The sequence below is a fragment of the Equus quagga genome, chromosome 1, assembly GCF_021613505.1.
Source record: "Equus quagga isolate Etosha38 chromosome 1, UCLA_HA_Equagga_1.0, whole genome shotgun sequence".
NCBI lineage: Eukaryota > Metazoa > Chordata > Mammalia > Perissodactyla > Equidae > Equus > Equus quagga.
In genome coordinates, this window is record NC_060267.1 from 84,816,260 (window position 1) to 84,829,123 (window position 12,864).

Sequence of the window (12,864 nt, forward strand, 5' to 3'; positions counted from 1 at the left end):
AAACTGAATTATAGGGCTTCCTACGTAAAAAGCACCCTATACAAACTTTCCCTCAAACAGCTCTCATGCAAAGTATGTAATACCTTTATTTTTAAATTAGCCAAATCTTGTAAGTTATATTTACTTTATTTTACACGGTTCATCCTCACATTGCCACATTTATTAATGTCATTAATCTTAAAACCAGTTAGTTTGCTTCCAACTTTATAGAGATAAGCACTAAGCAAGTGAACACATCGCTCCCTGAAACTATTTAACATTTTTTTTTTTTAAGATTTTATTTTTTTTCCTTTTGCTCCCCAAAGCTCCCTGGTACATAGTTGTATATTCTTCGTTGTGGGTCCTTTTAGTTGTGGCATGTGGGACGCTGCCTCAGCGTGGTTTGATGAGCAGTGCCATGTCCGCGCCCAGGATTCGAACGAATGAAACACTGGGCCGCCTGCAGCGGAGCTCTCGAACTTAATCACTGGGCCACGGGGCCAGACCTCTATTTAACATTTTTAATGTTCACTTTTCTAGGCTGCAGAATTACACAATGAAAAGGCCTCTGAGGAATAATGAATTTTATCTTAAATCTACTACTCAGAGCCCTAATTTAGTTAATAACTTGACCCTATAAAATATTCATTAAAACAAGACACTGCATCTATCTTTTCATAATGGCCACCTGTGTGGAAATGCTAATTCTGTGGGTTAGGGTATCACAGGCCAGTGAGTAATATGAGACTAGTAGCAAATACTTTCTTATTTACTTTTCCAAAATCATCCCGAAATGCTTTACATTAATCAGTGGGGAGTGCGGGGAACCATTCAAGTTGAACTAAACACAAAAATGCTTTCTTTCATATTTTCACCTATTAGTTTTGAAGTGTTTCAAACTATTCCAGAATACACTTAATAGTTTTATGTCATAATATTCTATATGTATTTCTAGGTCTATGAACATCAGATGTTTTAATATAATTAATGCTGAGAAGTTTAATTTCTAGCAGAAATTGAATTAATACCTTTAAAAGAAAAAGAAAGACTCTGCCAAAATTTTGGCAGTAACTCTGCCAAATTTTCCTTCTGCCATGTGTCAGATTCTAACTTTGTGACAGGAAAACTACAAACTAAATTTTCCTTATACAATAAGGTGTAAGGAATGGTTTGATTTTTTACAACGTTTTTCCTTAGTACCACTATCCCCAAGTAAGCTAAAGACAAAATAAAATTTTATCTAAAACACAGAAGCTTATACAGTCCACTAAAACATTTAACTAGTGATGAGAAAATTGGACTTTCATTCCTTCAAAAAGGCACTTTGTAAACGTTTACCTAGAAAATATTTTTATAATCATCAAAAATGATATAGCCTACTGTCTTTATAATTTATTTTAAAAAGCATTTAAATGAGCTATGGCAAGCTAAGAATATATATTAATGTGTAAAACTTCCAGATTTATGCTAATACATTCCATAGTAACTTATTTGAATCTACGGCAGTCTAAAGTGCCAATAATATTTACAGTTAATACTAAAGTATTCATCCTAAAGATATTCCCATAATATCTCAAATTGAGATAAAATAGATTAAAAAGCCCACAACTCTAGATATATAAAGGAACTACTTAAGAAAAATATTCTAATTATTTATATTAACTTATTTCAGTTACTATTCACTAAAATTAAAGAAGGATAACAAGATAAAGCATAGGAGTGAGAAACCTTAAATTAGAGGTGGGACCTTAAACAGATTTTTACTCAATTACTTTTTCAGGCTGTAAGTTTCTTGCTATGAATACTAACTCATAAAATAGGAAGAGTAATAGACATCTCTCATATGATGCAAATTACAAACTGCTTTATTAAGAGCAAACTGCATATCAGCTAAGTACTTTCATTTTCTGTTATTAGTCCACCATGATCTTATGAAGACAGTTCAGGACTATGACACCTGATTTTAAGATGTGAGAATAAAGTTCATGCCTCTTTCATTACTATATAATAAAAAAAATAGCATATTACAATTCTTTTTATAAAGAGGTAAACATTAGGGCTCAGTTCTACTTATTAGAACATTCATTGTTTTTATTCTAGTTCACCTAGTGAGGAATTCAAGCTGCTGAAATGGACTGTAACAGTACTTCTCAATTCAGAAACTTTAAAAATAATGTTTTGGACTAAAAAAATTATATTTAAAGTATCGCAGGCACAATTTAGATCTTAACCTATAAACAAACAAACAAAACCAATGGAAATAATCTGTAAGCTCTAAAACTCAGCATTCAAACATAGAAAAAGGGTTGGAGAGAAAGGAATTGAATTAACAATGTTAAAGATTGCTATTATACATAACTTTAGTATAAGTTAGGAAAGATACATGACTCCAGTTTTACTTCTTAAATCCACAATGGGACTGCACTCAGTTTCTTAAATAAGTATGAGATTTAACATTTAATGTCTTCTAATGGAGCAGTAATGGCATAATTTTCTATATTAATATAACCAATAAAGTTTTGCTTCTTTAGCAATGACCAGACTTGAAAAATACTCATTTTTGAGACAGAACTTGCTCACTCTGCCTATTAAATAATGGCCACTGGATAACCTTATCCTTCATACTACCAAAGTCCTTAGCCTTTTGATTATCCTGATTGTAAAGAGGATACTCTGTCAGCAAATTTTCTGTTTTCATGTGTCTACTTTTATTCGGATAATTTATTTCTTGGAAGAGTAGTGATGCTCTAGAACAGCACTGTCCAATAAGAATATAATGAGAGCAAGAAGTAATTTAAAATTTTCTAGTAGTCATGTTAAAAAAGGGAAAAAGAGGTGAAATTAACTTTAATATTAAATTTAACCCAATTTAGCCAAAATATCATTGCAATATGTAATCAATATAAAAATTATTGAGATATTTTAAATTCTTTTTTTTTGTACTAAGTCTTAAAAATCTGGTGTGTATTTTACACTTAAAGCACATCTCAACTCACACTAACCACATTTCAAGTGCCTGACTGCCAGATGTGGCTATAGGTTACTATTGGACAGTGCAACTCCAGAATACTTTAAATTAGAAAGTAATACTCAAAACTAACTTTTAATAAGAATTTGGGGTGAAAGTCACACCTACAGTTAAGAAAGTTCTCATAAAACTAGAAAACTTGCATAAAGGATCATAAAGATGTAACTTAGAACATTTATGAGACTGGGTCAAAATATTATTTTTAATTTTCAGCTAGCTTTACTTTACCACATACTTCTTTTTTCCACCACTAGAAAGTGAAACTTCAACCCAGTCCAACCAAAACAATAAGTACTTATTATAATAAGATCTTATTATGTTTTTTTTAGCATTCTTGCATATTGCACACAATGTAAAAGTTCTATTTCTGAATATGAAATTCTGTGTAAAGAAAAATGCTTTCCAAAAAAAGAATTTTTATTAACTTTTTCAAACTGGAAGACACACCAAATGACAAAAGTAAAAAGTGAATTAATGAAAACATATAAACAAAGGACATAAGTCTTCCTACATGTCAGGTTAACACAAGAGCAGTAACAGATCAGAAGTAACTCAAAGGATCCACTAATAAACATGACTGCAATTAAATCCTCAAAGAACAGGAGCCAGTTTGAATTATAACATCCGCTTTTTCTAAACATGTCTGGAATATATGTTTAACATTTTGGCCTTCTAACAATTTTCCAAACTAAAGTTTGGAAAACATGAATCTCCAAGTCAACAACAACAAAAAATGGCAATATGGAAAAATGGTCTTTCACAGGATGTATGGCCTCTATTTCTTCAAGAACTGAATGTGGAAGTAAACCACCTAAGAAAGGGATGTTATGTTAGGACAGTAGCTTTTCAGACAGATAAAAGAAGGTAATAATAGGAGAATCCATGAATTCTTCTTAATGTTTCATGAAGCCTTAACTAAATTTGTGTATTTAACTACAAAAAGGTTGCAGAGGCTAACTAAAACATTTGTTTCTTTGTTTCTGGGTGAAATTAAATCAATTTCGCGCAGGAACATTAACTCTGTCAGGTTAATCAAAAGTTCCTATTGGAACTTAAAAGTGTGACATGCAAAAATGTAAAAAAAGATTACTTAAGCACTTTATTTGGGACACAAAGTCATTCTATCAGTGGGTGGGAGGAGAGCAGGAATAAAAAAGGAGGTAGCTAGGTAAGGGGAGAGTAGGAATTAAAAAAACGGAACCTAGGTGGTTATTAAAAAAAAAAAAGGTTGGGAATCACGGGATTAGATCTACTTTATGTCAGTGATTACTTGAGACTATTTTGGTGTCAAGATTCTATCTGCCGGTATCTTAAACACTTCTGTGATTCGAAGGATAGAAATGACAGTTACTCTCATCTTCTCTCTTCCTGAAAGCTAAGGACAGAGAGAACTAGAGCTGCTTCTTCGAGAAACAAAGATGCTTTCTACCATTCTTCTAAGATGGTGGAAGAGTCTCCTTAAGAAGCTTCCCCAAGAAGGAAAAATGAAAGCGGGAAAGAAGAAAGCCATATCAGAATTCCCTGGCTGTGTTTCATGCCATTGCTCCGTCACATCTACTGTACAACCCCTGTGGTCCGGCCATCTCCCTCCCAGGAGGTTAAGCCCTCCCAAGGCATTGTTTGGCCGGGGTTCCTATTTACTACTCAGATCGCCTTCACCATCCCTACACTAGGATATCGGGAAGCCCCAGGGCAGAAAGCCGAAAAGCTAGGAGAGGACTTGGTTCGAGGACCTCCTCTAAACCCCCTTACTAACTGGTGTAGGAAAGGGAGATGGAAGCCTGGCCTGAGCTTGGGTGGGTTCCTTAGGGGTCAGAGGCTTCCCCTCGGCTGGTGTCGAAGGGAGGTGGCCATTTGCGCCTTGCGCTCGGTATTGAAAAAGCCCTACCAGGCAGGGCAAGGGGCCTCCTCAGGCCCTGGACTCTGGGCGTCAGGTGCGGCCCTTAGTTCCCAACCTCGGGGCACCGGCGACCACAGCGCACAGGCCCCGGGCTGAGACCGGTCTCCCGCCCGACCACCGGGGACCAGGGACCCAGGCTGGGGCCCGAGCCGCATCGTGCCCGCCCCCGCCCTACCTGAGGGGGCCCGGGCGGGGTCACTAAGGGCCGCTCCCGGGAGCCCCGCGACGGCGCGGCTCGGCGACGGAGGCGCCTCGTCTCGCCGGGGCAGAGCTCGGCGGCGGTTTCACGACCTCAAACTCCATCGGGAGCTACAGGGACAGCCCCGTTGGCGGCGGCGAAGGCCGCGGCGGGGCCTCCTCCTCCTCCCTCCGCCTCCTCCTCCTCCTCCTCCTCACCACGGAGGCGGACCTGGAGGGATCCCGACCTAGCTCTCGCGAGAAGATACTCCCCACTTCACGCGAGATCACGCAGGACCGGGAGTGGAGGAGGTGGAAAGAAGCTTAGTAGCCCCCCCCCCCCCCACCTGAACTGCATATCGGCTTCCCTCTGGTCGAGCCGAACCACCCCCATCACGTGACTAGGTAGCCCCAGAGCACTGTGGGAGGTGCTGTTAAGAGGTCTAGGTGAGCCGAAGGGGCTGATGGGAAACTCCCTGCACGTTCATCTGAACCTTGAGCCAGCCTTCTAGACACTGGTTTGAGCCAGTCTGACGCCTCTCGAGTAAAGCGTGGTACCCACTGAGCACAATCTGATACATCTGTATTACATTCGACTTCATTCTCTCCTAATCAATTGCTGACGTGATCCCTCAATCCCTCCACATAGGTGGGAAAAAAAAAGCAAAGCACTTGGCAGGCGCTTACACATATCTCTTTATTAAATCTCTTCAGAAGCTGGCAGGGATAAAAATTTGAGCATAAATTTTGGCAGTAATATCTCAATAAATATTTGTTGAAGGGCTTTTCACAGTAAACTGTAAGGTAGAAATTATTCTTGTTTTTATAGATGACGAAACAGACTGGGAATAGGAAAAAGGGAACTAACATTTATGGGTTACTCACTATGTGCCAGGTCTTATTATATTTTGTTTGCTCATCAAAATAATCCTAAAAGGAAAATAGTATGTATGCTTTGTGACTGATGAGAAACTGAAAAACACAGATTAAGAAAATGGCCACAAATTGTAATTAAACTCAACGCACTTTCCAAGGTGAAACCAGATGTCCAACAAAAGCATCTACAGAAGTAAAGCCACCACAAATTAGAAGACATATGGAAAAGTAGTTTATAAACTATAACACGCTTAAAAAATATACATGGTTTTACTGCCTGAATGACAGGGAAACATCAGTGTTTTTTAAAAAAACTCATTGGCCACATCAAAGACTTTTCTTCCATGAATTATTGTCTTTTTAATTCTCTTCTCTTTATGAAATGTATACCAATCCGAGAGAAAGGTTCCCAACAATGGTTCATTTGTTTCAATGTTTTCCATTCAACTAGTGATATATAGATATGTTTTCCATTCCAATGGACAGTGGTATATGATAATCTGATTTTTCAAAGGTGGCCTGACCACCATATTTAAAATTACAATCCCAATCCCTTCCCAGGCACTCCCTATCCCTGCCTTATTTTCTCCAACTCTTTTTTCAAAATCTGACATACACTGATTTTATTTATTTGTTTACTGTTTGTCTCCCTCCACTAGAATGTAAGTTTCATGAGAGGAGGGATTTTTGTCTGTATACCTTTAGTATAGGTATATATTGGTGTAAGGACTCAGTAAATATTTGTTGAATGAATGATTAAATGAATAGCCAGGAGAAATAGTTTCCTTCTTTAAAATTCACAGATGTAGACAAAACACAAAGCTCTCCATTCCCATTTCCAGTTTATTATTTCTTATGTAAACATATAGGATAGTTACATCCACGGGAAAAAGGCAAAGATTTTCTTTTACACCAAACTAACAACTATCTTTTCCAGATCTTTTACTCATAAATGTAGTAAATGAAGAGGCTGAACTCCAACACACTGCATTTTTCCCATTATATGAGAAAGACAAACAACTAAAAGTGAATGTTTTAAATGAATGAATTTGACACTTTACTTTGCCATACCTGCATTTTAAAAAAGACTCCATTTTCCTGAAATTGTTTAGACACGTCATGCAAACAGACACGCTCCTAGGAATGTTTTGAGATCACTGGATGCTACTGAACAGGAATAAATAATAATAAATAACTGCCACCACTTTCACAAAACTCCCCTTCCCCCCAAGCAAAAATCTCAAAGTGCTTACAAAAAATTTCACAAGAACCTTACAAGGCACACTAAAACTTAAAACATTGTTCAATCATACTTTTTTCAAACATCAAAGATAGTAGATATCAATTCCTAAAAAACCAAAAACTATTCTTTTACCCTCCCTTCCCATCTCCATCCCTCCCCCACAAAATTTCATCTTAGGAAGCAAAAATAAGAAAAGTATTCAATCACAAACTATTTCTGAAAGGGAAATATTTTCATGCCTACAAATGGCCAATCATAGGTCAGACTGGGAAGAAAATTAAGCATAGTTATCATGTTCTCCAGTGGAAGAAAAACACTATTTACTTTAGAAAAATTCTGTCTCCAATGGACTACTCAAAAAGCAACTTTCATAAAGACACAAAACTCTCCTCTCTTGCTTTCCTCTCTTCTCTGTTCTTAGGAACTCAGGAAGATTTAAATATAAGATCATAGATTTTTAGACCTGAAGATGATCTTACGAATTACCAAGATCAAAGTTATTATTTTACATAGAAATTTAAGAAAAGCTCAAGGAGAGGTGACCTGCCCAATGCCACCAACTAGTGACCTGGAGGTCATGAAGTCGGTTTTCTTATCAAATATGAGAGCTAGATTCTTTAAAGTCTCTCCCAGAGTTAAATTCTATGGAGAATATATTTTTCAAAAAAGTAACACAAAAAGGATATTCAACATTTATAACAATCAACATGTGACTCATCACAAAATTCTTATAAATGGTACAAAGTATATTACATTTTAAAATATGCAAGGGCTTCAACGGAAACTAAATATGGCAGAAATTCTACATAAACTTGAGGCGAGCAGAGGAGGAATAAAACATCTTGAAAGTAAGATATATACAATCAGGCTTCTTGACTAAAAGTAGTTCCTGTGCTTTAGAGAATATGATTTGCCCTACAATATATTTGCATCTTTGTTATGACACCAAAAATTTTTGTGTTATATGTAGACAGGAATATTAGCGAGTGATGGCTTATAACACAATCTGAATTAATACTCTTAGTAAAATAACCATACAGTCAGGTTTTTGCTTATGGCACATTTCTGGAAACAAAGAATAAAACTTCAGGAATGGGCAGGGTTTTTATCAAGTAGTGAATGAAAATTGCATTAATGTAAGTGAAAAAAGTTATTATTAATAATTAAGAGAACACTAATAGCTACCCACGTTTAAACTGTTCATCTAATGACAGCAAGAAAACGAATATACATTGCCAATTCAAAATAAAAAAGGGAATGAACTACTGATACATACAACATGGATAAATCTCAAAGGCATTAGGATGGGTGAAAAAAGCATCTCAAAAGGGAACATCCATTTAAGATACCATTTAAGACATTCCAGAAAAGGCAAAATTATAGTGATAGAGAACTGTTGCCAGGGTTTAGAGCTAGGAGGAGGTGTTGACTACAAAGGAGCAGCATAAGGAAGTTTTTGGGGGTGATGGAATGTTCTGTATCCTGATTGCAGTGGTGGTTGCATAAATCTATCCATGTGTTAAAATTCATAGAACTGTACACCAAAAACAAAGGTCAATTTTACTATATGTTAGATAAAAATAAAATGAAATAAATTTAAAAAGGACACAGTAGAACAAATATCTTTCATAAAGTTGGGATTTCTAAGAAAAGTAATTTTTCAGAGCTTCATGCCAATGGTATAATTTTACTGGCTAAAAATTATTAAATGCAACTGTATTAAATAAAATCAGGAAACTTAGGTCCAATTAATCATTTCTAAAATACATATACTAACAACTCATGGAAACATTATTTTAAGGAGTGTTAGCCCATGTGTAAGGAAATTCTGCTACTCCCAAGTGAACATGAATTCTGTTCCTTTACAGTTTAAAACAACAGGTACCTTAGTGTTTAGTTCAGAATCCAAGAGTGGCTGGTTAAAAAAAATTCACTAGGCTTGTCTGTTCTTAGAGCAACTAATAATGGATAATAGTGTGTTTTTAAATTTATTGTCTCTTCCCGTTATCCTAATTTATTAAAGCTATGATATGGTTCGATTTTACAGTTACATCAATTATCTAGAGACTCAAAATCAGTATCTGGAAATACTGCTGGATCTTGTGTCACTAGAAGCAAGAATATTTAAGAGAGGAACACTATTTCTCTACGTATACCACTGGGTCTTATACATAATGTATGAGATTAGACAGCACCCCATCAGCTTTATCACGTCTCCCACACTTTGGAGCTGACAGTAGAAATTCAGAAAGAATAACATGTGTAGAGAAACCAAAAATAAGACCAAAAGATAGGGGGAAGATGCAATATTACAAATGCTGCATTTCTATAGAAAGACTTGCCTAACAGAACGATAAAAGGCTTACATAACAAGGTGTAATTCTAATTAAAGTAGATTTTGCCTTTTGAGATCATGCCTGGGTAGTTTTTCACCACTGCTTCTGCCATGCACAGAGGTTAAGTGCTTTTTGAGGGCAGATTTGTGCTTGAAATCCATGTCACAACAGTGGCATTTGTATGGTCGATCTCCACTGTGTATGTTCAAGTGGTCCTGAAGCGTGCTTTTAGCAGTAAATGTCTTCAAGCACACTGTACACTGAAAGGGCCTTATGCCCATGTGCCCTCGAATGTGTCGGTTGAGATTTTTCTTCTGTGTAAATGTTTTCCCACACTGTAAGCACAAGAACAGTTTATGCATCTTAAGGTGGCGCAGATAGTTTTCAACATGAAGAAATCCTCTAGGACACCTGGGGCATTGGTGCCTCAGTGAATAAGCATCCTCCAGATTCTGAATTTCATTCACCGTACCAGGACTTCGTTCAGTATTCTCACAAAATAAGCCCTGATCTTGATTCCCAGGAACTTCTGCCACTCCACTCTCAACTGTAGAATTGATCAGTGAATGCTGTGTTTCAGAGAAATACATGCTTGCTTTTGAAGAGGTACAAGGCTGTGAAAACTGCCCATTTTCTACACCAGCGGTACTGATAGATTCCACGTGGAGGATACAAATTTCATTATCTTTAAAACCTATATCTACTGAAGACAGCTCTGGTGATTTCATTTCCTTTCTCTCTGATGTGAAGTTCTCTACTGTAGACTGTAAAACGTTGCTTTCCTCTTCTTTAACGTGGAAATCTATGTTTACAGGACTATCTTCTGGAATTTCAATTATTTCACAGTCTTTATCTGAATTTTCTTCTTCATTCTTAACATCTGGATCAGAGGATTGACACAGGTCATTATGTTGATTGCTGTTTTTCATAGAAAGATCAATTTCCAGATAATTTGACAAAGCTTCTGTGCACTTTTCCACAATGTGAACCATCTGAAGGTAACTAGCAGCAGTCAAGTATTTCAAAAGCTCTTTCCTTTTAACTTCAAGTGCTCCAGTATAGCAAGAGAGCAACAATTTTCTGCCAACTTCTGCACTTTGCAAGATGGTGATTCTGACATGTTTTGACTGTGTGAGTAAAAACTGATCTCTCATGAAAGTGGAGCAAGCAGCTAAAATCACCTTGTGCCCCTGGAACTCAGTGTCATTAATATAAATTGACACATCACAAAATAAATTCTGCTGTCTCAAGAGATTCATTTTCTGCAAGACTACATCTCCTTGCTGTTCAAACTGGAAGTGCAGAACATCAGACTCAGCAGCCATGGTCACAATCTAAGCAAAATAAAACACAAATGTTGATGTATAGACTGGGAATTCTTTCCTACACTGTGATAGTAAACACAAACAAACAAAAAACCCAAACCTGAATCAGGTAAAAGAAGACAAATTCTAATCTGGGTGCTAAGATTGAACCCCTATGCCATCATCACACAACCCAGAAAATTAAATGCATTTCTTTATGATCTTGCAGCAGCACATTTTTAATATTTTTGTTACAGCACTTACTACGTTATGTTCGTCTTCTATGTTCGTCTCCTTGGCTAAATTTTACGTGCCTTGTGGTCAAGGACACTGCTAATGCCCACCACTAAGTGGATTTAGCAGTTTCTCAAATTAGAAACCCTAATGTAATCTCCAAAGTTCCTACTCCCCATCACTACTGCAGGTGCTCATTCTGTTCACCTGGACCATTGCAATGTCTTCCAACAGGTCTCTTTGATACCACACTCTCCTATAATCCAAAGTACCTTCCTGAGTGCCGCCAGAATTAACAAATTCTGTAACTTTTCTTTTTTCCTCTCTTCTGCTTTAAATCCTCCATTGCTCTCCTCTACCTCCAGGGCAGCCTAACCTTCTTATCAAATGCAAGATACTTGACGATTTGGCCCTAACCACCTTTATGGTTTTATCTTTATTCTCTTTTTCATCGAAGCTCTTTCGATATTTAGATTTTCACCATTGCCAGACAAGAAGACCCGAATACACCTTTGCACATGTTACATCCCCGCTTTCAGTTCCTTTTTCCAGCTAGTGATTTGGCTCCTGCAAGGCCCAAATCAAAGAAGACTTCTGTGACTCCTCCGTCTATCTCCCCCATAGTCAGGTGCTTCCAGAGCACCACGAAATGGTCGCCTGGTTCATCTGAGTTCCTGCAATAAGCAAAGGGGCTAGCGCAGGGCAGGAACAGCTAACAGAACATCTGTTGAATTGAATGTGGATCCCAGGTGGCCTGGAAGATCCTCCAGTTCGCCACACGGGTCTTCCCGAGCCAAGCCTGCCAGGACCGAGGCCCTGTCGGCCAGGTGGCTGCAGGCCAGTCTAGCCACTCCCGGGCAGCGCCTAGCCCCCGTCCTCCTCCTCAGGCTTCCCCACCTGCCCGCGTCTCCAGCGTGTTCACTTACCGACTCAGAAAACCAGAGCCCAGCTTTCCGCGGCAGCGGCGGCCCAGGCCGGAAGGAGGACTTGGTCTGGGAGGAAACACATCCGGGGTCAACTAGCTTCATTCCTCACTGGGGCGGGCTGGGTGTCCCGGAAGGACATCCTGTGGCATTCTCCCTTCCTCACTGCCCCCCTCCTGCATGACGGAAAGGCACCCAGATCCCGGCAAATCGCATCTCTCCTGCCCCAGTTTCGGCACGCGAGCCATTCCCCTTCGTGAGTTCTCCTCGACATCCGAATTGCAGACGGGTTGTGAAGCTGGAGCACAGCGCGTCTGTCAGAGTACCCAGCGCCGGGACCCCTGGGAGGCCTTCACGGATGATTATGGGCCGGGTCCTCCCTTACTGGGCCATCTACAATTTAAAAGGTGGCGGAGGAAAGAAGAGACTACCGCAGGATCAGTAGTATTCCAGATTGCGCCATCGGGATCTGGCCGCAACCTGTGGATCTCACCTCGCCGCTCGATCTATCGCTTCCGCCCCGCCCCCTCCTCCCTCCTTAGCTCCCGGGCAAACCCAGGCCTTTGGGCTAAACTGTTGGCCCGGCTGTTTGCTCCAATATGCCCTATCCTTCCTCCCACTTATCCTTCAAAGTCCTGCTCGGAAATCACATCATCCCTGAAGCCATCCTGAACTGCTCCTGAATTAGCTGGCTCCCAGTTGGGAGCCTGTAAACACTTTGGCTGCCTTCACGGTTGCAGTTATTTTACCTGTATTGGAATTTGTGTCCCATCTAAACGGAGGTTATTTAGGACAGTGACTTACTGACCTTTGCTTTCCCCAAATCTAGCACTTAGTAGGCATCAAGTATTTGCCAAATGAAGG

The 12,864-nt window shown here is 38.9% G+C and overlaps 2 protein-coding genes across 4 annotated transcripts in view; both read right to left on the minus strand.

Annotated features, from left to right (window-relative positions):
* Positions 1 to 5,401, minus strand: part of RC3H2 (ring finger and CCCH-type domains 2) — a 46,058-nt gene extending 40,657 nt beyond the window's left edge. For all 3 annotated transcript variants that reach the window (XM_046664769.1, XM_046664763.1, XM_046664772.1), the window contains exon 1: positions 5,083 to 5,401. The gene's annotated coding sequence lies outside the window, so the exon portion shown is untranslated. The remainder of the gene's footprint in view (positions 1 to 5,082) is intronic.
* Positions 5,402 to 6,343: 942 nt separating this feature from the next.
* On the minus strand, positions 6,344 to 12,846 carry ZBTB6 (zinc finger and BTB domain containing 6). Its single transcript, XM_046672529.1, has 2 exons — positions 12,004 to 12,846; positions 6,344 to 10,873 (listed from the first exon to the last, which is right to left on the minus strand). Exons 1-2 carry the CDS (start codon positions 12,103 to 12,105, stop codon positions 9,590 to 9,592), a joined length of 1,386 nt encoding a protein of 461 aa, XP_046528485.1. The 5' UTR covers positions 12,106 to 12,846; the 3' UTR covers positions 6,344 to 9,589.
* Positions 12,847 to 12,864: the final 18 nt, after the last annotated feature.

Bases quoted from the DNA above. Each gene is read 5' to 3' on its own strand.
- ZBTB6 (XM_046672529.1), bottom strand. From the start codon at position 12,105: ATGAAGCTAGTTGACCCCGGATGTGTTTCCTCCCAGACCAAGTCCTCC. The intron at 10,874-12,003 runs GTAAGTGAACAC...TATTTTGCTTAG, and splicing joins GGCTCTGGTTTTCTGAGTCG to ATTGTGACCATGGCTGCTGA.